Below are 13,730 nucleotides of genomic sequence, written 5' to 3' on the forward strand. Positions count from 1 at the left end.
ACTTACACAGTTCATGGTCTAAGCCCTAGATCCTATGGTCACCCTTGCAAGAAAAATAATTGCTTGAGAAAATAAATGTGAAGACTATTAATTGTGAAAATGTTAAAAAATGAGATATCAGGATCTCACTGGACTTGAGATATTATTATTAACTATTAAAGATTATTCAAGGTTTAAATTAATAATTTGTTATTGCATAGAAAATGTGCCAAAGATCAGTAAAAAAATTCCCTTATTTTTTAAGTAAACATTTTATTTTAGAATAGTTTTAGACTTACAGAAAAATTGTGAAGATACTACAGAGAGTTCCTGTATGCTCCACACCCAGTTTCCCATATCATTAACATCTTACATTAGTATGCTACATTTGTCACAATAAATGAACCAATATTGATACATTAGTCTTAAAGTCCATACGTTATTCATATTTTCTTAGTTTTTACCTAATGACCTTTTTCTGTTCCAAAATCTCACCCAGGATACCACATTATATTTAGTTCTCCCACTTCTCCTTAGACTCCTGTTGGCTGTAACAGCTTCTCAGACTTTTCTGATTTTTGATGACCTTGACAGTTTCAACCAGTACTGTTCAGATATTTTGTGGAATAACCCTCAATTGGGATTTATCTGATGTTTTTCTTGTGCTTAGTCTGGGATTATGGATTTTGGGGAAGATGATCACAGAGGTAACGTGCCATTTTCATCACATCATATAAAGGATATATATTATCACCATGACGGTCACAACCGATGTTGACCTTGGTGACCTGGATGAGGTAGCATTTGTTGGATTTCTCTGCTGTAAAGTTACTTCCCCTGACTCGACCCCCAGTACTGTTCTCTTTGGAAGGAAGTTACCGTACACAGCCCACCCTCAAGTAATGAGTTGAGTTCCACCTCCTCGAGAGTGAATAATTATCTACATAAATTATTTGGAATTCTTCTGTGCAGGAAATTTGTCTGTTCTCTACCATTTATTTATTGAATTATTTATTTATGTCAGTATGAACTCATGGATATTTGTTGTATACTTTGGTTTATAATTCAATGCTACTTTATTTTGTTTCTTAAATTGTTCCACCTTTGGCTATTGGGAGTTTCTTTCCCTGGTGTTTGTGTTCCTTTGAGATACTCCCATCACTGTGTCTTGTTTGTTTTTAACACTTCCTTACTTTCTGGCAATGCAAGATGCTCTGGGCTCAGCTTGCATATTTTCTGCCCCAGTACTAAAAAGAGTCATGGTTCCCTTTATTGAAAAATGATAGTAGAAACTAAGGTCTAGGCTCTACAGTGTGCTGGTTGCTATTGAGATGTCATTGATATTAGGTCCTCTAAGCTGACAGAGCTTTAGTAAGCTGTCCACGAATTCAGATGATGTCTCCAATTATAATTCATTACTATGTGAATCATTCTACCCTCTTCCCCTTGCTTATATGTAACTTGCCATTCCAACAGTGAGAAACCTGGCTTCCACCATCCACTATGTACTTACTTAATTTTTAAATTTCCATTATACATGTATAGTGGTTTCAGAATTACTGCATGTACTCCGGTAGCATACAACTGGGGTCAAGTAGAATAGTGCTTATGTAGGTTCTTTTACCTTTAGTCTTACAGACTTTACTCATTTCCAAAATTACTTGGCCCAGAACCTTTCCCCCACATGCCATTCAGTGAGGTTGTTTTATAAATTTGTAACACCGTTAGGTTCTTTTTTTGCATTCTGCATTCCATTGTGTGGTTCTCCCCTCTTTAACCTAGATGATTTTTTATTTTATTTTTCTAAATTAAAAAATAAATTCATGTACATTAAGGTTCATTCTTTGTACTATAAAGTTTTATGGATTTTGACAAATGCATAGCATCATGTATCCACTGTTAAAATATCAAAGAAAGTTTCACTGCCCTAAAAATATGCCTATATCCCTTGTGCTTCACCTATTCGATACTTCTCCTCTGACTCCAAATTCCTGGCAATCACTGATCAGTTTACTATCTCTACATAGTAGTGCCTTTTCCAGAATGCATATAATTGAGATCATGCAGTATGTAGACTTTTTGCACTGGATTCTTTCATTAGCAATATGCATGTAAGATTCATCCATGTCTTTTCATGGCTTGATAATTCATTCCTTTCTATTGGTGAGTAGTATTCCATCCTACAGATGTAATTGTTTATCCATTCACTGATTGATGTATATCTTGTTTGCTTACAGCTTTTGCCAATTATGAATAAAGCTATTGTAAACATTTACATGCAGATTTTTGTGTAGACATATGTTTTCAGATCAGTTGGGTAAATACCTAGGAGCATGATTGTTTCAGCTTTGCAAGAAACTGCCAAACTATGTTTCAAAGTGGCTATACCATTTTGCGTTCCCACCAGCAACTCTTGCCAATAATTGGCGTTGTCATTTTTTTTGTACTTTAGCCATTCTAAAGGATGAGTAATGGTATCTTATTGTTGCTTTAATTTGCAATTCCCCAGTGACAAGTGATGATGAGAGTTTTTTCATATGCTTATTTGCATCTGTATATCTTATTTGACATGGTGTTTGTTCAGATGTTTTGCTTATTTTTTTAATTAGGTTGTTTGTTTTTTATTATTGAGTTTTATTTTCTCTTATTTTTGAAGGAAGTAAATAAACAAAAAATAAAACTGGTCGAGAAGGTATGCATTTAAAAAACCATAAAGAATTATACACATTTTATTTTTTCATGTAAAAAAGTCATGGTCATGAGTCAGTTCAGCATTCAGTGAATTATTAATGTGAGGGTGTAAATTCTGAAACACACAATTAACTGAGTGCTTACCCTATGTTCGTTACTGTGCTTAATGTTTTACATTTATATCAACTCAATTATCACTATGACCCTATGTAATGGAAGCTCTTGTTTCCCATTTTACAAGTGCGGAAACCTCAGCTCTCATTCTGTGGAAGAGTTCTAAACCCCTATATGCTGTGCTGTCTGATAGTATGTTTTAAAATGAGATAATCTAAGGTTTGCTTACTTACACAGCTAAAGGAAAGTGTATTTTTAAATTTAATCATGAGTGAATATAGAAACATTATAGAAAATAGTCCATTTTTCTTGAATTATCCAAATTGTTACAAGCCTCAAATTTGTTTGGGTTTGTTTGAAAAACACATTTAGGCAGTTGTGTAGAGGTCTACCTCTTTCCTCTGATGTTTAAATCTAAATTTATTTTGTATCATTTTTTTTCATCTTCACTTTCTCGAAAGCAAGCAAAGTAGAATGTAGTATTCAAATAGACTGTTTGAATATTCAATATTCCCCCAACCATTTTAGACCAGACAAATAATTTCCAAGAGTCATTTGCTTTGTTTTTTATTTATCTATTTCATTGACTAGCCTGTATGGGGGTCCAAACTCTTGACCTTGATTTTTTATATGCTTTGTTATTTAATAAGTAATTAACAAAAAGAATTCTGGGCTGGCAGTTAGCTCAGTTGGTTAGAGTTCAGCCTTGTAACACCAAGGACATGGGTTTGGATCCCCATACCAGTCAGCTGCCACACACACAAAAAAAAAAACCCAAAAGAATTCCTGAAGACAATTAGAATCATGACCAAACAGGGTATTGAAAAGCAGCAACTCAATTGCAGCTGGTGGCCAGCTCAGTGGCTGGTGATGAAGCTGCAGCCTGGGACTGGGTGTTCCACCATGGCCTGGCTCTCCTCCCAAGAGCTGTCAGTCGCTGGGTTCCCACAATGTCAACCATGAGGCAGGTGTAGAAAGGTTCAAGGTTTCTGTTCCCCATTAGCATTGAGGGTATGCAGGTCGCCTGGCATGAGGGGCACAAGGAGTAGAGTTCCTGCTCTGCATTGACAGGGACTGGTCCTCCTCACATGCCTTAGCTTGACCTCTGCGATGAGTGGGGAGTTTGCAGAGTCCTCACAGAGAAACAGAGGAAAGAGACATTTCCATTTTTTAGGCTTCTAGTATCTTTTTTTTTTTTTTGAAGGACAAACATCAATACAGAGTTCTAAAAATTGTGCTTTATTTTGCATTTTTACATTTTTAAAAAATAATGCTCCTCTGCATAAAATGAAATGCAGTGCAACTATGGCACTTGCACAAGATACACAAAACTTATAGGACTTATAAGAATATTAACTCCTAATGAACTGCTAGTGGAGGGTTCTGGTTATGGGTTAAACATTCCAAGTTACCTGATGGAAGTGTTTTTCTTTACTCCCAACTGGGCATCTTTGTGACTATCTATAGTGGCTACCAAGAATATTTTGTTTTTAGTCCTAAAACCAGGAATATGGGAAGAATGCAGTCCTAAAACCAGGAATGAGGGAAGAATGGGGTGGGTGCAAAAAAAAAAAAAAAAAAAAAAAAAAAAGGAAGCTGAAGAAGACTTAGAGAGTTATGGTAGATTTTGCAGAGCCAAGGAGAATCCAAAATAAATGAAAGAGACATCAATGCTGGTAATCTTCTTTGGGCTCAGGCAACTAATTATTTGCCTTGTCAGAGTTTTAGTAAAATTTAGATATAAGAAGCCCATTGGAAGTTTAGCAGAATACTGTCTTATTTACAGTGTCCCCTGCCTGGCACAGAGCTGGAACAATATTAGCTTTCCAAAACATTTGTGGAATGGAGTCAGAAAGTTACTTTACTTTTCAGGATGCATTTGTTTTCTTTGTTTTAAAAAATTATTTTAAAAGTTTAGAAATTTATGGCATAAGATGATTATGACATACATCCTTTCAGGTTTGTTTGTTTGTTTTTAAACATGTATGCAAACATATATCTGCAACCTGTATGTCTCCTTTCATACACTTCTTGGGATAAAAATAAGGTCACATTGCTTTTTAACTTTTAAATATTGAAGTTAGCAAGAAGTCCAGAAACTTTTTCTTAAAGTCCTCTCAATTGTTCAAGAACCCCAGGGTTTTCTTGGTCTGAAGAGGTAATTTCTGTTACCAAACACCAGAGAAAGGGAGAATATGGAGGTTCAGACTGTCCATTATCACACACCTCACCCCATTTTCTGCTATAGGAGCCTCTGTCACCACAATATTATGTCATTGATGAGAATAGGTCTTTCTACAGAGTCAGATGCATCCCAGTCCACTGCTACCATTATCACCCTGTAGCAACAGATCCGTGCACAGGTCACAACAATTCCTGGAGAAAGATGAATCTCATTCCCTCAGACTTATTCTCAGCCAGTACTACCTTATACTTGGATTCCAAAGTTGCTATCTTAGTTTCCAAAGCCCACCCAGCACCTCAGGATGTGTGGGTAAAGGCAAATTTCCAGTTTCAGCTACAAAGTCAAAAACAACCCATCTCCCACCATTTAGTAGGCATTGACTTTAAACTTTTCCTCTCATGGCTTGGTATGTTCTCCTTGGGGGCCCTTGCTATCTCTATTTCAGTACTCCAGTTGGGGTCATCTCAGTGCATCAAAAGATTCTAACCACATTGAACCTCAAAAGAAATATAAGAGGTAGTCTTTGTCAAGCCACAGAAAAGATCTTATTCTTTCCCCTCCTCCTTTATATCTATCTACTTTCCATTCCTCTAATGAAGAATTCTCAGTGAATCCAGAAGAAATGAAGAAAAAAGAAAAGAAGAAAAATCTTTGCAAAAAGCCCTGTTTTTACGTAAACAAAGAAGCAAGAGGACAAACTGTAAAAGGCAGCTCCTCTCATTTAAACAAACAAAACAGTTCTGCGTGGTTTAGTTACATGCAGAGCACACTGATTAAGTGCTCAGCTCTAGAGCCAGACCACTGGGTTCAAATTCAGGAGCTCTTTCTGGAATTTGGGAATGTCATTTAACCTTCCATACCTCAATTTCTTCATTTGTAAAATGGGATGTTGATGATAATAAAATATACCAGCTTTATAAGATTTATCCTGAGGCATATAATGTAATTTATGCAACAAACAAGTATACACAACAGAGCATTTTCCCCTTGCTTTTATTAAAAAAATTATATCTATATTTTTAGTTAAAATTTTAACAGTCAAATTTGCTTAGGAAAAACATGATATAATCATAATTTTATTTCATTAGCATGATATGCTTTGTTCCAAAAAGGATTTAAGCAACTTTCATACCTGTCTTCAATTTTTACACAAGTGAATAAGAGTTCCAAAGTGTTTTACCATTATTTTATCAGTGTTGCTTCTCACCAGCCTTTAAGATGAAGAGATTCCAGTCAGGCTGTCAGACACAGAGATGCAGGCTATGGAGGCCAATAAAACAGTCACTGAATCAGGAATTGGTTGTCCTTTTGGCCATATGGATTAATCACCATAGTTTCACCAGTCACATTGAACTTGAAGATCAATAAATGACCAGCATGGTGTGCCAAAACAAGATCTCATAGATTCTGTTTATACAGAGTAAGTGACAGCAAACCAGAAAGGAAACCCTGAAGCTGTGAATTCTCAAATTCTAGTTTTCCAGGCAAAAAAGCCTTCTGTGAATAACTGACTTAATTCCTAACCTTGGTTTTTGGGGGTCTTTTAAATCATAAATTGGTATAAGAAATGACCATAAAATAAATGTTTTTGTAAAAATTATAGCTGAACATACTGTCTACGACATCATTCAGCGATAATTCTGTAAGTCTTTGAACAGCAAACTGTTCCATGAATGGTGTGAAGGAAGGATGGTTTTCCTTTCCAGGTAAACATACATATTGACTACTAGCAGATGTCTGATTATGAGAGAATACAATGTACTGGGATTTGATACCTAGAACTTTCAGAATTAATGTTAGTGCCCAGAGGCAATACAAATTTTCTATGCAGTCTCTCTTATTCTGTATATCAAATTTTCTGTTATACCTGTTTTTATTACAAATTATTTATTTAGAAGGGAACAGTTATAAATAAGTAAATAATTCACTGTTCTATTTACTGTGCTCCACTCCCGTTCTAAATGTAACTTTTATGTAGCATATAAATTAACATAGAACTCATCTGAGAGAAAAAAAAAATCACCACTTTTCCTCTAAGAGTTCAAATTTATAAAACCATTATTTTAATTCTATAGATAGCATCTGGATTTCAGCATATCACCAGTGAAAATTTAACCTGGTGTTATGAATTTTCTTGTTTCTAAAAAAGCTTCAGTGGGAAAGTGAGAAGAGAACCAGTATAAATAATAAAACATTTCAAAAACAGCAGCCTTAGGAAATCCCAGATTTGTTAGCTTTTATATTAATGACAAAGTTGTATTCTAAATAATGTTTACAATTGTTCTAGTTCATTAGTAGCATTAACAAGCTTCCATTTTGTATAGCTTGAGAATCTTTAAGACTTCCTTTATGAGAAACTACCTTTAAGTTGCAGAAGACCCATCAGTGTGTCAAATTCCATCTGGACCCAGTTGTTACAAATATACCACTGTTGACGAGCTGGAAATTAGAACAACAACAACAAAACAAAAAACAAACAAAAAAACCCCAGTGCTTTCAAATGTCATTTCAATGCAAGGAAAGTAAGGACATTTCCACCACATACAAATATAGTTTTGCCTCTAAATCAAAATTATCCTACAGTTGCAAGGGTACCTGATTTACCCCTTTTTCATTTAGTTCAAACACAAGCAAATAACTTCAGAGGGAATGAGAGAGTCCAATGTTCCTGAGAATTTTGACAGCCTTTAGGGAATTCACTTTTCAGTAGCATTCCATTTACAATGCTACACTAATTTCTTATTTATAACCAGTGATATGTAATGATAATTTCTAACATCTATTGAGTGCTTATTAGGTTCTAATCCTTTTATGTCTGTTGTATGTCTCACATTTAATTAATTTCATCCAGTGGTTCTCAATTGGGGGCAATTTTGCATCACCACTCCCCCAGGATATTTGGCAATCTCTAAAAACAGTATTTGTTGTCACAATTTGAGGGTAGGGTGTTCCACTAGAATCCAGTGGGTAGAAGCTGGAGATGCTCCTAAATGTACTACAATGAACAGGCCAGGCCCCCTTTTCAAAGAATTATCCAATCCCATATGTCAATAGTCCAGAAGTAGAGAGACCCTGAGTTAATCTATTCAGCAATCCTATGAGGTGGGTATTATTAGCCTCATTTTCAGAAAAGGGAACTGAGACAAAGGTTAAGTAACTTACCTAAGATCACATAGCTAAATGATGGTGCCAGGATTGAAAACCTAGCTCTTTATTGCCTTAATGCTCAAACTCTTTTTATTATACTCTGCTACCATCTCCAGAGAAGTTTGATGACTATTCAGTAGATTCTGAGTTTTGAAGGGTGGAGATACTGCCTTATTCTGTATATCTGCCTTAGCAGCAAGCTCTTGCTTGCTGAAAGATTAATGTCAACCATTCATCTCTTGAGAATCTTTAGGTTTCCCTGTTAGTATGACATTTAAACTATTAGTTCGATAAGTCCAAGGTTGTTTCATTGTATATACTGTATTACTGAATATGAGTTAAAAGCAAAACAGAAGACACAATTCTTGCATCCAAGGAATTTGTGGAGAAGAGTTATGTATGTATATAAACAGAAGTATGGTGCATGTGTGTTTGTAAACAGAATTGTCAGACTAAACATCACGTTGGAAGCAATAAAAGTAAAAAATAATCTGGCCTAATTATGTACCAGGACACCTCCTTCTGGTTCTAACACATCTTTGTAAGACTGTAACATGTATTTGCATCCTAGGTCATGACTGGCACACTGTTGAAGAGATGTAGCTGTTCTTACTCTTCTAGCTTAGATAAATTTATAAGCACAACCGACCTATAACGTGAAGCTGATGTGGCCTTGCTGTACTGTTACTTAGCTTCTGCTGTCTGTTTTCTCAGCTGAAAACTGAGGACAATAACACCTATATACATGGTGTTGTAAGGTTTATATGAATGGTGCCTGGCAAATAGTAAGAACACAAATCACTGTTTTATTTATTCTTTCTAGAGGAAGGAGATTGACAAATGTATGGAGTCTCCTTGTGCCACATCCCTTAGTCAGCTCTGTGATGTTCTTTGGAACTTAATTCTTAATCTCTTTATTGTCACTTGCTCATTGAAAGCAAAGAGGAACTGACTACCAACTTATATCAAAATGTGTGTATTTTTTTTGATGCAACACACTGGTGATTATAAAGCAAACGACAGAGGTGGGGAAGTGAAGGGAGTGAATTCTATCATATACCTGGGAAAAGTCAGTAGTGAAGATATAGCCTCAATTTTTGTCATACTGGACAGAGAAAAACACGTACAAGGTTTGAAACAACTGATCATGAGTTAGAAGTGCTGAAGTTCTTTCCTGGTGTGTAACTTTATGCAGTTTGGTTTATCTCTTTGCTCTTTTCTCTACTATTAAAATTTAGGAAAATAAAATTTAAATGTTTCTAAAACCCACTTTAAGATGGGGGGAGGAAGGGTGACATTGAAATGCACAGCAGAGCTATAAAAGCCTGCTCATACATTCATTAATGTAAATACATGTTTCTGTTTTTCTGAAATTATGAAATGCACGTTTTCTTTGTACTGTAGTTGGTTGACCACAAGTCTACAATAAGATAATTAAAAAGTAAACACCCTTGCCTTAGATGTGGAGGCAATAAGCAAGCTAAAATTTTTACTTTCGTTTAAAATTTTCAATTCAAATTCAATGTGCACTTGCTTTAACACAATAGGGCTCAGGAATTAAAGGCTTGGCTCTTTAAAAACCATGAAGAGGGGCACATAATCCTCACAAGAAAAACTTGGAAGGAATGCGCCCACTCCTGGGAAAGCCTAGATGCCCTCAGAGAGTTGAAGACAGCGTTTTTCTAAGTCAGGTCAAAGTTAACATGTTAACTTCGCTTCAAAGACTGTTTAGATTCCTTTCAGTGTATTAGTCAAGATCTTTTGCTGACCGTAAGATTAGGAAATCTATAGGAGGGCTGGTTAGTTTACACAGTGTCCACTTTCATTGTCGCTAAGACACACAAGAACCCTCCTTAAAAACGCAAGCCGGCCTTTAAAACTGACAGTGAACAAATCCTGGACGCATAATGGTCAAAGCAATATCTCTTCTCACCTCCTTGTAGGATTTTTCTTTTTTCTTTCTTATAACTACATCTCTTAAGGTGTCTATGCCACACCTGGCGCTCACCTAAGCCTGAAACTAACAAAGCTTGATTCTTCCCTCTGACACTCAAAGGAAGCGCTAAGGCGAATACATCAGACACCGCCGCGGAACTTTCCGGCTTCTAAGGCTGTACTTCGATACACGAGAGATCTATTGCCGTTCCGTTTTCAAACTGCACCTTGCAGACGTAACCGGCTAGGATCTCGGGATAAAGAAGGAAGGCTCCGGGAAGCTGGCGGCGGCGGGTCCTGGGTCCTGCGGAACGTGGCACGTAGGAGGGTCCTGGAAGCTCCCTGGGGGCCTTTTTCTGCTCCTGCCAGTGGCTTCTGTCGAGCGACGCAGGCTGGACCTGGACAGAGACCGCGACTGTCCCTCACCTGCTGGCTGCGGCTGGGGCTGGACGGTAGGGACGCGGACCTGGAAGGAGCGCGTGCGAGGAAGGGCGGAGGCTGGGAGTCAGAGTCGGGAAAGGGAGGCGCGAGGCAGGGAGGGCCAGAAGGAAGGAGCGGTCGGGGTGCGGGCGGAAGGTGCGCAGGGGGTGGAGAAAGCGGCTGGTGCAAATGTGGGGCCGGACCAGGCAGCGCTCGCTTTCTACCTGGACGGTGGAGGCGGGGGAAGGAGCAAAAGGAAGCGGAGGCGTGTGAGGTAGGGCTGGGTGGGGGGAGTTGGAAGCAAATGACATCACAGCAGGTCAGAGTAAAAGGGGTTAGCGGCAGGCACCGGGAGGAGTAGGGCGTTTGGCATTAGGAACGCGAGCCCAGCCTGTCGCAGCAGGGACCCTGAGAGACCATGCAGAGGTCGCCTCTGGAAAAGGCCGGCGTCATCTCCAAACTTTTTTTCAGGTGAGAGGGTGTCCAGCCGAGCTGTGGAAGGACACGTGCCCACGAAAGAGGAGACGTGTGTATAGGCTGGGTTTGGGGAAAAGAGGAGTAGTTTCCTTTAAAAGATGCGCTATCATTCATTGTTTTGAAAGAAAACGCGGATATTGTGGAATAAAATAGAAACCATTAAGAAAAGATAGAATAAACTGAGGCCAATTGTTTGGATAGACGACAGTGACCGCTTCTTGCAACTGAAAGGCAGATTATCAAGACCCAAATATGCTACTGTGCAATTGTTTCTTTTTTTCTAAAAAAAAAAAAAAAAAAAAAAAACCTTACAAATTATATACTTGTTAATAACAAATACTTAAGTTTGGTCCATTGGTTGCCCCCTTCATACCTAGGAAACTTCAACGTCTTCTTGGCACATACTACAATTGCCAAGTCTGCATGTATTAGGTGCTCAGAAAACATTTGTTGACTGAATTGTGGGAAAAAAAAAAATTTGGTGGCAAGTTGGGAAATATGTGCTTAAATCAAGTTTTTATAGTTATGATACTGAATAAATCTAAGTATTTGTCATGATTCCATTATTCCTCCTTTTAAGAATGAAAGCAAATCTGTTGAAATGTTTATCTTTTAAAAAAGCTAATTCTACAAGCTATAAAACTTAAAAGCCATGGGAATAGATACTGAAGTTATTTCCAGCTGACGTTTAATAAGTTGTGCTCTTATCTTACTTTGCATGTGATGAACTATAGAAGGTTGTAAACTTCATCTAATGAGATTTTTAAAAATAGAGTCTAAGTTCTTAGTCTTAGGCAAAGTGTAATTAGATGTAGCACTTCATATTTGAAATGTCCTTTGGATACTGTATCTACTTTGTTCCTGTTGTTATACTTGTGTGAATGAATGAATAAGTACAGCTCTCATGGGACATTTACTTCACTCATAATTCTCCAGTGAATCAGCATACTGAGGTATCAGAAAAGTCAAATATATTATTAATATGCCCATATGTGTGTGGGGGGTGGGGAAAGGATTCAACTTTCACATCTCTGTAACGTTTAGTTCTCCGCAGCAGTAAACCTGGAACGCAGGGGCTAAGGAGAGGTTACTGGATATTGAAGGAGAGGTCCTCCCTGTGGATAGGAGAGAAGGACTTTACTCTTTGGAATTACCTTTTGTGTTGATGTTCACAGCACCTTTCACTCAAGCTATAAAATTGGCTTATCTGTTCACCTATTTTACTACTACTTACAAAATCAGAATGCAAATTGGCATAAATTATAGACTTTTTAGTAGAGTACTTTGAGGAGCCTAAATGTCAGTCAGTCTAAAAATGCAGTTTTCAGGAGAATGAACATCCTATGGCTACTTCTAAGTACTAATAAATTTTAGAAAAGCTCATTGTTGATCTATCAAAGTGGTTTTTTTTGTTTGTTTGTTTTATTTAGTTTTTTTTTTTTTTTAACAAATCACCTGATACATCTTTGTATCGTTTAAAAATGGTCTCAGGTTGATTTGTAAAGAAAATATATTATAATGGCTACCATGTTTGTTAAGAGCATACTCATTGCTGTTCTCCAAACTATTTCATAATAAGTTGCTCTAAGAGTAGGTGTAGTTTAAAAAATTAAGTTCCTACTATTTATAGGAACTGAAAATCACCTAAAATACCAGTGATTATAAACTTACCTCTGGGCTGTAATTCTAAAAGGATAAAGAAACTTATGCACTTGGTTAGGCAGTATTGCTTAGTGGTCAAGAGTGGTAGGCTCTAGATTCAGATTATTTTGATTCGAATCCCAGTTCTACTGCTCCGTAGATGAGTAGTCTGAGGCAAATCCACTAACATCTCTATGTTTGTGTGACTTGACCTTTAAAACTTAGAGACTGATAGGGCCCATGTCATAGGGATTAATCTGTTGAGAAAATGCATGTAATGTGTTTAGCACAGTAAATGTTATCTTCTATTATTATTATTATTAGTTACCACATTTTTACATTCTTTATGGTACCATGTACCTTGTTTATATAAAATGCTCAATTCATTTTTGTTGAGTATAATTTTTAGTCTGTGTATGCAATGAATGGGTCTGTGTGAGAATTTAATTTAAGGAAAATCTTGTCTAATTTGGCCTTACCAGATATACAGGGGAAAAGTTTTATGCTTATATCATATGCTGTTAAATGCATTAGAATTTAATTTTCTGAATATGACCCTTTCAGTTTCAGAGTCATATGAGTAAAATTGTTATGTATTATATTAAACATCTTTCATTGCCCAGGTTTTTGCCATTGGAAAACCAAAAAAGTTTGGGGGAAATCTAAGTGCTTTCTTATGTTCTCAATTTTGCACAGGTTTCACATTAAATACAAAATTTGTAAGACATCTGAACTGTCATAATGCTTATATATATGAAATTACTTCAAAAAGTTCATGGAAAGATTTGTATTATCTTTTAATTCTATTTCTCCACAAACTTTTTGGATTACCCTTGTGAATATATAAAATAAATTTATAATATAATTATATATAAAAAACATAATCTAAAAGAGAATTTCACCACAAAAACTCAAGTAGTTTATGAATATCATGGAAAACAGGTACATTAAGTTGAAGTTTTTATGAAAACAACATTTATGAAATGGGAAGATGTTTTTAAGTTAAAGGTGATATATTTGCGTAGAATTTATGATTTATATATCTGTGGGATTGACTCACAAATGTTTACCAACAGAGATTTTGCTTTTTTCCCTCATAACTTTTTAGGTAGTTATTCAGTTTGTTCTTCTCTGTCTCTTC

At 36.5% G+C, this 13,730-nt stretch overlaps 1 protein-coding gene across 1 annotated transcript in view; it reads left to right on the top strand.

Annotated features, from left to right (window-relative positions):
- Window positions 1-734: 734 nt before the first annotated feature.
- Window positions 735-13,730, top strand: part of CFTR (cystic fibrosis transmembrane conductance regulator (ATP-binding cassette sub-family C, member 7)) — a 189,001-nt gene continuing 176,005 nt past the window's right edge. Inside the window, exons 1-2 of the mRNA XM_008581074.1 lie at window positions 735-878; window positions 10,173-10,503. Coding sequence (XP_008579296.1) covers window positions 735-878; window positions 10,173-10,503 — 475 coding nt within the window. The remainder of the gene's footprint in view (window positions 879-10,172; window positions 10,504-13,730) is intronic.

The sequence above is a fragment of the Galeopterus variegatus genome, unplaced genomic scaffold, assembly GCF_000696425.1.
Source record: "Galeopterus variegatus unplaced genomic scaffold, G_variegatus-3.0.2 Scaffold89, whole genome shotgun sequence".
Lineage (NCBI taxonomy): Eukaryota > Metazoa > Chordata > Mammalia > Dermoptera > Cynocephalidae > Galeopterus > Galeopterus variegatus.